The sequence below is a fragment of the Pinus tabuliformis genome, chromosome 1_2, assembly GCF_031772625.1.
Source record: "Pinus tabuliformis cultivar Carrire ecotype Pingquan chromosome 1_2, CPIR1, whole genome shotgun sequence".
Lineage (NCBI taxonomy): Eukaryota > Viridiplantae > Streptophyta > Pinopsida > Pinales > Pinaceae > Pinus > Pinus tabuliformis.
In genome coordinates, this window is record NC_142298.1 from 1033042502 (window position 1) to 1033055843 (window position 13342).

The 13342-nt window shown below is 33.1% G+C and overlaps 1 protein-coding gene across 1 annotated transcript; it reads right to left on the reverse strand.

The window, feature by feature from the left end:
• Nucleotides 1-7388: 7388 nt before the first annotated feature.
• On the reverse strand, nucleotides 7389-10913 carry LOC149209651 (WAT1-related protein At5g07050-like). The gene is made up of 7 exons (XM_089394309.1): nucleotides 10593-10913; nucleotides 9771-9833; nucleotides 9549-9665; nucleotides 9180-9432; nucleotides 8567-8725; nucleotides 8314-8465; nucleotides 7389-7794 (listed from the first exon to the last, which is right to left on the reverse strand). Exons 1-7 carry the CDS (start codon nucleotides 10775-10777, stop codon nucleotides 7560-7562), a joined length of 1164 nt encoding a protein of 387 aa, XP_089250435.1. The 5' UTR covers nucleotides 10778-10913; the 3' UTR covers nucleotides 7389-7559.
• Nucleotides 10914-13342: the final 2429 nt, after the last annotated feature.

Below are 13342 nucleotides of genomic sequence, written 5' to 3' on the forward strand. Positions count from 1 at the left end.
TGAGAACGGCGTGCTGGTAGTGAGGGTTGTATGAGTGGTGGTCACTGATTTCTGAGTTGTGGAGTGTGGTGAACCTGAAGCGAACCTAAGGCAGGTTAAGTTGTGGTTGCTATTGGCATTATAGGCCCTTTTCTCTTGAGTTATGGGATAGTGTTGCCTGTTGTTGACACTGATTGGAGAGCCCTTCTTATTAAGTGATTCAAGAGGCGCATATGACGTGTCCATGAGAAATTGTAGTCGGCTAAAACTGAGGGAGAGTTGAGAGGATACTTGTGTTTGGTGTGCGTTGTTCATTTTGATGTGTGGAGAAGACTATGTTCCTGGAGACCGTAGTTCCGGATAAGAACAAGCTGTGGTGTGATGAGCGTGGAGAGCAGCTGTGCATAAGTTTGTGCTGGTGCACTCTGAAGAAAGCAGTTTGCTGAGGCGACGGTGTAAATCGATTTGGGAGAAGGGTATAGTTGTTTGCTAAGCAGAGAGCGATTCCCTTGCTGGAAAGCTACGTTGTTGGTCCTGTTCCTACTTGTTGGAACGGAAATTCAATTTTTGCCCTTTCTATGGGTCCGCGCAATGATTTACAGATTTTCTTTTATTTCATGCACAATGCTTAATCTGTTAGTGAAATCATCAGAAACAATGATTATATTTTAGTTTAGATTTAACTTGAAGGAGTTTTTTGAATGACTGTGTATGCCTGAATTGTGTGAGTGTGAGTTGACTGTATGAAATCCAAAGTTGTGGGTTTCGAATCTGTTTGCCTCCAGTTCTGGTTTGGTTCCTATGTAAGTGGTGCGTCTGCCGGGATGTTCTGATTTCTTGTTGTTGGAGTTGTGCTAGTCTTGTGGTGTGATGTTGTATTTGCCACACAGAAGTGCTGCAATATCCACTGTGCGTGGAGAAAGTGGAGAGCTTTGAGAAGAGGCTGTTATAAAGTTTGCTTGGACATCGAAGCGACCTGTGCTGGAAAAGGCCACCGAGACCTCATCATTGATTTAATTTGAAGGTGAAATTGTTGTTGGAAAACACTGATCAGAAGAGGGGCAGCAAAAGTGTGGTGCGCATTCGGGAAGTGAGAGGCAGAGCTGAGCCTGGTGCACTTTGAAGTCAAAGCTGGCCAGAGTTTAATGAAAATTTAAGCCTAGCTGATATGTCTATCTTTTTAGACTTTTTTGACAATGATCCTTTCGATGATCATTTTCTCAGGAACCCATTTGGGTTTAGCAATATTTTTGAGTTCTTGGACAAACAATGTCATGTTTTTCAAGAAAACACTCATGTTGTTGAGGATCATGTTGTTGAAGAAATCACTCAAAGTAAAACTTGCTTCTCTCATAACCCAATTGTTAGAAGTTTTATTGGATCTGCTTTCAAAGATGACTGCATTTTGGTGGTTCCTTTGCTGGTTCCTCATGGAAAGTGGGGAGAACATGAATTAGATTACCTTGTTCGAGCTCTTGCATTGCGTCCTAATCCGAAAAAGTCGTTGATGTTAAGTACATAAGCAAGGAGTAGAGGAATTCTTTTAGGAAAGCCAGAAAGGTGAAGATGAAATAGCACTAGCAAATGAACAAGCATGGGCCCTTTTGCAAGAAGGAAAAAATGAAATGTTTTGTAAGCCTAGCTGAGACTTAGACCAGCAGGCAAGTTAAAGTTTAGGTCGTCGTGATTAAGAGTATAGTGTCTTGTTTATTGTGCTATAGTATATTTGTTATATAGTTGGAATTAAGGGGGAGTGTTGGAAGGAGCTAATTCCAACTACCCACCATCTAGATTTCTGCAGATGTATTAAATGAAGTTTCTAGAAATCGTTGACAAAATGGGCAAAGCTTCCTGAAGAAGCCAATGCCCCATCGACTCCAGAAAGATCTGTCCTGTGTATAAAAATCAGTGCAATCATCAAATGAAGACAAGTTGCAAGTTTCAAGTTCTAAGTGTTCAAGTTTCTGTGTTATGTGTTTGAGTCTCCGCTCTCTGATATGGAATTCTCAAGTTTATTGAGTGACTAGGGAATTGAACCCAGAGGGATCTTAGGCCTGAGGATAAACCTTGTTGGGGATAGTGAGAAAAAGAAAATTGTTTTAGTAAAACACTGCTCGAGGGAGAGGAAATGATATAATTGCTTTCCTCATTGTTAGGAGGCGTGGTTATCGGGTGAATTTCTACATAACCAATATACAAAAACAAGTATTTATAGCTACAATAGATTGGATGTATGGGTTTTGTGAATAATGTAAATGAATACAAGTGCGGCGCTAGTGACTTTATTTGTTACAAATTGAAAATTTATAATATATCTTGTTATAGTATGTAAGACTGTAATGATAAGTTATGAAATGAACAAGAATTACAATCTCCATAATTGTTAAGATTATTCATATGTAAATGCATCGAGAAAAAAAATCATACCGAACTGTACTGGAGCTTGTAAACAAAATCTTTCTTAAGACTTAAACATAAATAATGAAGTCTGTGTGTATATATATACGTATGCGAAGAAGAAGCACGGTAATGTTAGTGACCTTATAATTAAAGTATTCTCATATCTAAAAGGAATATTTACACTCAGTTTAAGACGGGACAAACCAAACTCAATTGGCCATGCCTGGGCACGGTCGTGAAGATGAAATATCTATTGGAACAGACAAAACCCTTTATGCTCAAAGGAGAATTGTCTATTTTCACACAGCAAGAATAACATATTTACAAGGGCAAGAAACAACATATGCGTAGCTGAGTCATAAATATCATGGGTTCAACTTCATATAGAAAAACTGAGACATTTTACACTGAATATGAAAACCCTTAAGGAAAATTGGGTTCCAAGTTGTAATATACAACATAAATTACTTATGAGCTGCATAACAAGATTAACCACACTATGAGAAGTGAATATATCCCCTATAGAGCTTGACCTTAGATGACAGGGTGAAGCAAAGACCCAGTATCTCAAGAGTTCTTGGCACGGCGGAACAATTTTGTTTTTTAAATACAAAATAACAATTTACATAAAAACCATAATGAAAATGTGTGAGGAAACCCAATAATTGTGTTGGCACGGTAAAGAAAACTCAGCGGAGGGCTTGCAGAGAAGCCACCAGAATGGATTTAACAACGCATATTCCAAAGAATGCAAGCTAAGCACTTGTAAAGTGAGAGGAAACCCTTCGTCGAGGCCTTTATGCATCTAGAAAAAAGAAAAAGCGAAAAATAGAGCAGGCTCCCTCGGCAATTGAGGGTTTTTACTCATATGGAAAGAAAGAACCTGCAAGTAAGGGAACAAAATGTAAGGAATTGTAACAAAGTATGCTCATGGTTAGCAAAGAGTTGAAAACCAATGGATTATCATACCTGAGAATGACGAGATCCTGAACCCACGCTAACACCCTCCAACTGTCATAGCGAAAGTCAATAAGAAGGGGTTTCCAGTATAAGCTAACACAGAATATTCTAAACCTCAATTGTTAACTAGCACATACCTCAAAACTTTGTAGAAGTTGTTCCCGAAATGAAAACTCAGCGAAAACTTGTAAATGTGTACCCTTGGCTAGTGTAGCCACAACGACAAGTAAAACCCTGTTAGCTTAGCTACCTCAATGTTAAATTTCTCAAGAGCTCATGGAAGAAATGAGTTTGCAAGTAGCAGAGGGAAGCACAAACGTACCATTGCAACAACAAAGTTCTTGACTCACTCACCTTTTGACTGACTGTTGGAAACCGGGGGAAAATGCGGTAGGTTTCTTTCTTAGCCTACTTAGTAAAGCAAGACCGTAGATCATAACCCTAGGCCGATCGACAGTGAGACAACCTTCAGTTGTTGTGAGCACAGTCTTCGAGAAAGGATTCTTGAAAAATATGAACCTAACTAGCTGGTGCCCACCCGACACCAGAGAATGTAATTAACCATATGGCTTAGTAAGTCATCAAAAACCAACTTAAAACTAAGCTTAAGAGCACATTAAAAATCCTCTTCGTTGACAATACAAACAATAATCAATCAAGTATTAATGCATTTGTGCATTCCATGCTTAGGTTGTCGAATGTTTGGATTCCATACCCATAGTTTGCATTAAAATCCAGGGACATTGCATATATCAATTTGCATTATTTGCATGGTGAAGACGGACAAACCTAAAGAAAGTTTGTTTTCCTTGAGTTTACTATTTTAAGAATGTAAATTTCTTTTGTGAAATAAGTATAACTGACAAGTGTATGTGACAATCTTAAACTTTTCACATTAGTTAGATTTTAAAAAACATAAAAATTAGCTAAATTATAACTTTATTTTAAATGATTATTAATAATAATTATAAAAAATGAATACATGAGTTAAACATATATATATATATATATATATATATATATATATAAAATGTAACAGCATTTTTAACATATGAATAGGTTGTGTTACAATGTTATCGGCTAATGCCACATGTTTGAAAAATCAAAATACATATTTATGATACATGTTCATGTGACATTTTTTAAATTAATCAATTTAATTAAAAGAATAAAAAAAACACAACCACTTTTCAAATAAATCTCGACATTTGATTTATGACTACTATTAAAAATATTTTATTTAAGATAAATTTCTACCTCTACTTAATAATTATTAAAAATTAAATTAAATTTTTAAAACCTTATTTCAAAATAAACAAATCTACTTTATTATTATTTTATTTTTAATAACACATAATCATATTTAAATTAACATACACTTATACTCAAAGTTATTCCACAAAAAACCTAGACAAACCACCCTTACTTTACACTTTATATTGTTTTATATAAAAATATCTGATCTTTGTTAATGACTGGCATCTCTATCTTTATACACATATTTCCAAACTTATACGTCGAGGACTCAGCATGCATCGTTTATAATAAATACATGTGATATGCATTTTTAGGTGTTTTGTAATCATGGTCCATTAGTAAATGTTGGAGTAATCTGAGAGTAATCTGTTGGAGAGAGATGTCAAAATTTTCAGTTCATTCTTGACCGTGGTGTTTATTAAGTATTTTATCTATTTTACTATAGGACATCCAATAATATTTTACTATGAATTCGTTAATATTTATGGTACATATTTTTAAAGATGGGTAACTAAAATAGTTTAAATACTCTTCATTCTCTACTTCATCCAAATTTAATTTCCACTAATAATATATTAAATTATTATAAAAAATAGTACAGCCAGCAATAAAAATCCACTGCAATCTAAAGTAGAGTAATTTAATAAATCACTATAAATGATTTAAAATATTGTGGTTTTCCTTTCTTTCAAAATTCAATTTCTATATACAATTTTTTTTTTTTTTTATAAAAATCAGAATAAATTTATTTTAAGTACGAATTTAATAGGAGTTGAGAAAGAATTTTTTCACGTGTAAATTTTTTTAAAGTGTAAAATACACTTTTGTTATTTTTCATGGTTTAAATTGTATTTTTAAATACTAAATAGAGTATATATAGGACTAAATATGATGTAAATTAAAATGGTTTTTTATTGTTAATATATTTTTGATGATGATGATGAGATGATGGTTAACGTCCACTGAGACCAAATTGGTCTATGGAACCTATAATTTTCTTAGTTCTTAATTGTCTCGCTGGCTTCTAGTCTTTCTTGGCGAGATTGGTGTTGTAGATTTCTTTTTTTTTCTCTACAGTTGTGTTTGCCCTTTTGAAGATAGTTGGAGAAGAAGTTTGGCCTGGGAGATTTGCTTTGCTGTTAAATGAAGATTTATTTTGTGCAGCATTCGAATCCTCATAACTGCTGGTTGAGGGGTTGTCGAGTTCACTTTTTTGCTATTGGGCGGGCTTTCCCCCTGCTTGTCATGAGAGTTGTTTCTTTTTCTTGCCCGATTTCTTGCGATTCAGAGTTTTCTGGAGAGTATTCTTCCTTGATGACAGTGTAATGTTCTTTTTGTGCTCCTTCCCACCATGTAGATCTGTAGTGATTCTTTCTAGCAGAATTTTTCTGGGAGGCTTTTGGGCAATTTTTGGCTAGATGGCCTGTCTCAAATCAGGATCGACATCTAAAGAGAGCACTTTCATAATCGAGTTTCTGGTTGCACACATAGTCTTTTACTTGTTAGGCTTATTTCAGCTGGGAATCTAGTGCTGAAGTCCATTTCCACAAAGATGCGTGCATAGGTGGTTCTAGCATATTCCTATGTTTCTGGGCACTTGCAGAAAAATTTCCCAATTTCATTTCCAATGGCTTTCGAGGAGAAATTCTAGAGATGCAAGGCTAGGTTTGGCAATCTCATCCAACTAGTGCTGAGGTTATGACTGTTGTTGAGAGATCAAATGATGGGTTCCATGGCTTCATGAATATGCCTGAGTTTTCCCAAAACCAAGGGCCAGAATCTAGAATACATTGTTTGCTTTCAGGGTTTTCAAAATCTACTATAAAGAAACCCCTAACATGGGGGTAGATATTAATTTCATCAGAAATGACAGGCTTCCATACCTCCAAGATCCAACTGCGAATGATGGGTTCCATGGCTTCATGAATAGGCCTGAGTTTTCCCAAAACCAAGGGCCAAAATCTAGAATACATTGTTTGCTTTCAGGGTTTTCAAAATCTACTATAAGGAAACCCCTAACACAGGGGTAGATATTAATTTCATTAGAAATGTTAGGCTTCCATACCTTCGAGATCCAACTGTGAAGAGCTGTAAGAAGTGGCCAAAAACCATTGAACGGACAGATTAGGGCACCTTCAAAAAACTTTAAAGCCTCATCCAGTGAGGCCTCGATCACCTGGACAATGGGAACTGGGGCTTCACTGATGATATGGGCAGGAGCTTGGCCCCAGAGGTGGACGGAACTGAGCCAACAACTATCTTTGCGAAGCTGGGAGTCATCTAGATCAAGGCCGGTTGATGATTCTTAAGCTTATGTATGCCCTTGTGGAAGATTGTAAAAGCCCTGCAGAAGAATGTGAAAGAATATTTGATTGATAACACACATTGAATATTTTTTTATACCACATTAAAATATTTATTTTAACTTTTTTTGTTCTATATATCGATATATAGGAAGTTGATATTCACACAAATTAGTTATATAGATCTTCAAATAGTTCATTTAAATACTTTTGAAAAATATAATATTTAAATATCTTATTCACACATTTTTTTACTTCTAATTACTTTACAACATATTATTGTTTTTTATTATAGTTCATTATTTTTCTATCTATAACATAATTTTTATTTTTATTTTAAAAAAAACAGACTAACTAACATACTTACACATCCAGTCATACTAAGTAGTAAAATAAGTATCTGAAATCAATAAACACAACCCAAAATAAAAAAACCACTCAAACTCAAACATTCCAATAAATCATCACAAATAAACTAAAACACATATATTTATATTAACCCATATATTTATATTACCTAGTGCCCAAAAGCGTTTCTTCATCTATCCATTCAATATTGATATTTTGTATTACAGGGAAGTGACTGATAATGATAGCAACCCCTTATTTCAATAGATTTATATAACTATAACCATATGCCAAACTGACACATTGTACTCTCTACTTCACCGAAAGTTGTTTCATTCCATCTGATTCAGAGGGCTCATGCCCCTTATCCATGGCCTCGTTCGACGCAGCTTCTATGTCATCTGCCCTTTTTTCATTTTGTGGGAGTATTTCTTCAGAGCTCGGAAGCGCTTCCGAATGATTTTCATCTGTCAAAGCCTTGCTGTCCCTCAATTTTCCCCACAGAACAGCGTATAGCCCGATTGCGATCATAACTCCTCCCAGCACACTGTAATAAGTGGATCAGTGCAACTAATTAGCACATTAAATCATGCTATTCGTGACAACTGTTAATCATCCTTTCAATTTCAGCAATTGTTAAAAAATTAGAAATTATTACAGCTCTGATTGTATTTTGGAATATTTAAAAAATTTGATTTACACTACCTGTGTTTAATAGTTGAATTGTATTTAATTTCAATAGTTGAATTTAGATTTTGAAAGCATTTCGGAATTTCCTATCCTAAGGTCGGAATATTTTAAAAACTCTCATTATTTGAAGAAGTGATTTTATTTAAAAATGAGTGAATGTAGAATAGAAAGTGATCAGATGTATTATTAAGTTTTCTGTGAACAAAAATCTAGTCATATTAACTTAGATAAATCTAATCATATTAATGTTAAGTTAGATAAATCTGATCATGTTAAGATCAGCTTAGATCCTGGCCACGGCAGTTCCACATATCAAACCTGATTTAATTTCTGAAAACTTAAACCACTTAAAAAACACACCAGACAAATTACAAACCTGCCCAAATAAATATTTTCAGAGAGAATAACAGATCCCATGACTGCCACGATTATCATCACCAACGGACTGAATGCTGTGGCAAACACAGGTCCTTTTACCCGCATGCACAGACCTTGCACATAATATGCAATCGCTGACGCCACCACTCCCTGCAACCAGCTATATTAATTACTCTAAGCCATAAATTAGCTTCATATGCAGTCTCCTAATCTTGAATTCATTTAAATCCGAAAAAAAAAGCCAAACGTACAGAGTAGACTGCAGTCAAAAGGTTGATGTCCCACCCTAATGCCCACTGGGAAGGATCACGTACGAGAGCTATGCTTAGAGTCGTTGCCTGTAACGTCCCTAGCAAACATATTAAGGTAGCAAGTGAAAGTTGAGCAGGATATTTTTTGAGGACTGCAGACTGCACATTCAATATCATGAGGTTAGTCAGAAGTTGTGACAGTGATAATTAGTTACAGAATGAATTTGAAAGAATCTCTATCACATTTTTAAACAATTGCCTTAAATTTGTTTGGGTTGTTTTTCTTTTAAAATCATAAAAATTTTGGCAAGGTTTGGATCCTGCAGGGATTAGATTTACAGCTATTAAATTTCAAGATTTTGAGTACTTTCAAGATTTTAGACACCCAAATATTTTTTTATAGTATTGAATTTATCTCAAATATTAAAAACATGATTTAAACGCTACTATTGCAATTTTTATTTTTATTTTTTTACCACCCCATTTGCAATTAAGTTGAATTCATAAATTCATATTTATGAAAAATAAAAACTTGTCCCGGGGCTTTGGATAGATGTAATTATGCACTATAAAACACTCCAAAATCTTAAATCACTCTTACAGATAAAATCACCTGTAAAATAAACAAGATCGACCAGGCCAGAGTTGCGCCAACCATCAAAACGGAGCCGACCATCCAGTCTTTACTACCAGCGGCAGTTCCTGCAGATGTCTGGTTGTGCTTGGAGGATTGATGATGCGGAGACCAAAACATCCTCACAATAGGACCTCTGTATAACGTCATCAACATTGCTCCCCCTACGCATACGATCGTTCCCACCAACTTTGCTCCACTGCGTAGCTTTTTTATATTCACTCTCTCCATCCTGCGCAACAACAGATATCCCATCGGCCCATTGGGAAAAAAAAAAAATTAAAAAAAATGGACAAGTGCCTTTGTCTTCATTGCATAGGTTTGCTGTTAACGACATGATTTGATTACCTCAAGAGGAGAGCAATCACGAAGGTCATACAGGGGAGTACATTACTCAGCGCACACGCATATGTTGGAGAAGTTAATTTCAAACCCAGGTAAGAAAAATTCTGGTCTATTACAGGCCTGCGGGCATGCATCAACAATATTTCATATTTAACTTAAATTTCTAGCCAAGAATGTTCACAGGCGGTATAAGAGATGGAGGGAAACAGCCTAAATAATACATACCCCAACAAGCCCAGTACAAAAATTTGACAGAAGATGGAAAATGTGAGTTTGGGTCGCATCTTCCTGCGATGTACAGTACGTTAGTTCTCAATCTAAATATAAATAAGAAATATAACATTGATTTAAAAAAATAAAAATAAAAAAAATTCATGATTCTAGATACAACTCTCTATGATAAGATAGTAAATTTTATTTCCAAAACATGAAATATGACGAGAGACATGTAGTTAGGTAGAGTATATATGCTTTTAGTAGTCATTTTTATTTTACCAGAAAAGATATTTCATATACAAGTCTTTTGAATAAAATAATAAAATATATTTCTAAATGCATCAAGCATTATGCAGAGACTTGTGCCAGGTGAATCCCTTGTCTTATAAAAGAAGGGTCTTTCCTTTAACGAAGTCAGATATTCAATTCTAAATATAGAGAAATATGTATGTCTTTGTAAACTTTAACATTTGCTTAGTTGCAATAAAAAAATATTTTACAACTTCAAATACAAGTCTCTATGAACATGAGTAAGACTCTTTGCAAATCCATTTCAAACACCAAAACTCTAGAGATCAAAATTGGTGATGAAACTTGCTTTCATATTACTTATATCTTCTTACACTAACTTCATATTACTTATATCTTCTTACACTACCAGTGTATTAATAAATTCTATCTTCGAAAATATTAAACATTACCTATACTCTACTCATGCCAAACTAACGAAACATAATACGCCATTTGAAACCTTCAACGATCTACAAATCTATGATTTCAACTCTAAAAACATGAAATGTTAGCCGAATGGATATGGACCTCGCTAAATACCTTTCAAGGAAGAAGGCAAAAGGAGCGAGCACAACTGTAGCAACGGCCTGCCTGTATACAACAAGCACAAAGTGACTCATCCCTCTGTTTAGAGACACTTTACTGATAATATTCATGCCTGCGTATCCAAACTGCAGGGATATCATCGCTACATAGGGGGTTGATTTCTCAATTAACTTCCCCATGGATAATCAGATCAAATCTGCAAAACTTTCAAAACACAATTTCTTTCCTTAGCCTCTTCCCTATCTAGAGGTATCCCATCAATACTGGAGCTCCTTTTCCTCCCCTCCTCTAGGTAATGAGCTTTAGGGGGCATCCATATTTATACGTGAAAAAAACCAGGACAGATAAGATTTGGGAATCAAGATTGTTGGAATAATTCACTCAACAGTCAAACATACTCTGTAGAAAACAGTCATCTTTCAATTCTACTTTCCAGAAATGAATCGCATGTTGGCATTTGGTCTGCACAATATTTGTTAATTAATTCTTCCACTTCCAGAAGTCAGGACTAACAATTTAAACTAATAATAAAGCAGACTATCGTGGATGATGCGTCAGTAAAGTGAACGCATATTGGGAAATCTAAAAGGCAGACATATGCGCGCTGGCGCTCAGAAGAAAGTGCTGGGATGTGACGCAGAAGATCTGTCGATTTCGAGGGTAGAAATCAGACGGGATCCAGGACCGAGGGCATATAATTTTCAGCGAGAAATTTAGGATTTTCAGTGGAGAATTTGGGAGAAGGGTAGATATAGCATCTTATATGGGAAGATTGAATGGTGTTTTTGTTTTTTTAAGAAGTCACTAGAGGGGTAGGGTAGAGCAGGCATTTTTTAATAAATTTAGCAATTAAATTTTCTAGGAGATGGATTTTTCTGTTTTACCAACAAAAAAGCTTTATACACTAATTTAGTGACTTGATAATAACTTTAAAATTATATAATAATAATAATAAAATAAAAAACACTCAAAACTCACTAAACTACTTCCGTAACCTAATCTTCGTTTAATTTTATTATAATTTAATATTTTTAATATCATAAAATCTAAAATGTTAATTATGAAAAAAAAGATTCTACTAAGAAATGAAAAGCCATTATTAAAAATTGGAAGAAATTTATTTCACCTAACCCATGCTGTGTTTTTCTTAAAATATGATTTTATGAGCGGAACTAAATATCTGATGTATGAACGGCTTTATTTCTCATTGAAGTTATGAATTCTACTTATGGAGAATAGATAATATTTTAGTATTTTTAATTAGGTAAAATTTATTATGGAGAATAGATATTATTTTAGTATTTTTAATTGGGTAAAATAATATAGGTAAAATTTATTATATCAGAGATAAGTATGTATTATGTATACAGTTTTGTTTTTATTATATATTATTTTAGAACGAGATATAATATATAGTTTAATATTAGTTTTTTGGTTAATTTTTATTATTACTTAACTTTATTTATTAGTAAAATGATTGGTAGAAATCTTATTATAGGTCGTTTGGTAATTTTTATTTCTATTTCGTTTTTAATTTTATTTCATTTTTATTTCATTGTTTTTTTCTTATTCTATTATTTCCATTTTCATGAAGTTTTAGCTTTCTTCCCTATTTTAATTTAAGATGGCTTGTTATTATAGAACATGTTTTAATCAATTTAATTATATATATACATAATACTTAATCATATTTCTTAATTTTTGGTGATGGCATTCAAGAATACACTATTTTATTAGTAGTTTTATTTTTGTATTGAAATATTTATGCTTTTATTGTCTTTTAGTTTAATTAAGTTATATTCAAGAGAAGTGGTAGGAACTAGCTAGTTTGTAGCCCTTGTTATATTCGCTACACATATTGCACTTAATTTTGCCTGTATTAATTTGTTTTGAACTAAAACTTTCTGCAATTTATCTAAAATTTAACATTTGTGAATTAAATTTAGCCTGTTTTTTATTATCATTTCAATTTTTTATTTCTAAGGTGATTGGTTGAGGTTTTATTATAGGTGTTTTTTTAATAACTGCTATTTTTCTATTAGTTACTATTTTTTTTGTTTTTTTGTTTTTTCTTATTTCCTTTCTTAATTTTTTCATTTTGATTTTTTTTCCTTTTCTCTATTACTTCCATTTTCATAAATTATAGTTCTTTCTCCATATTTTCTATTTAATATACAAATTTTAAAGACCAAAAAATATTTAAAAAACTTTTTCCAATAATTTTTTTTGTTTTTGTTTATTACTTTTTAATTTCGTTATACTTTTTTGGCCTTTTTCTGTGGCTTTTTTCCTATAATTTTATTTCCTTCAAAGTAATAACTATTTCTCTTTTAATTTAGTTTGAAATGAAACTAAATTTTCTTACATCAGTAGTCTTTTATGTTCAGAGCCTAGACCATGACATAAAACCCTATCACATTATTAGAACATAGCAATTTGATTAATTTGTTTCAAATTTAGATATTGGGTTTTGATTGAGCATTTTTTATTCCATTTATTGTTAAACAATTTATCCACAAAATATGTAGAGTAGTTTTATAGTTAATAGATTTTTTTTTTCTTTGAAAAAACTATCTCAATGTTATCTATGGAATTTTTTGTTATTGTTTTTTAGTTTAATTAAGTTATATTTAACCTAACACATATGGCATTTAATTTTTTCTTTTGACTGTGTATTAATTTGTTTTCAACAAAAAAATTTCTGCAATTTATTGAAAATTTAACATTTGTGAATTAAATTTAGG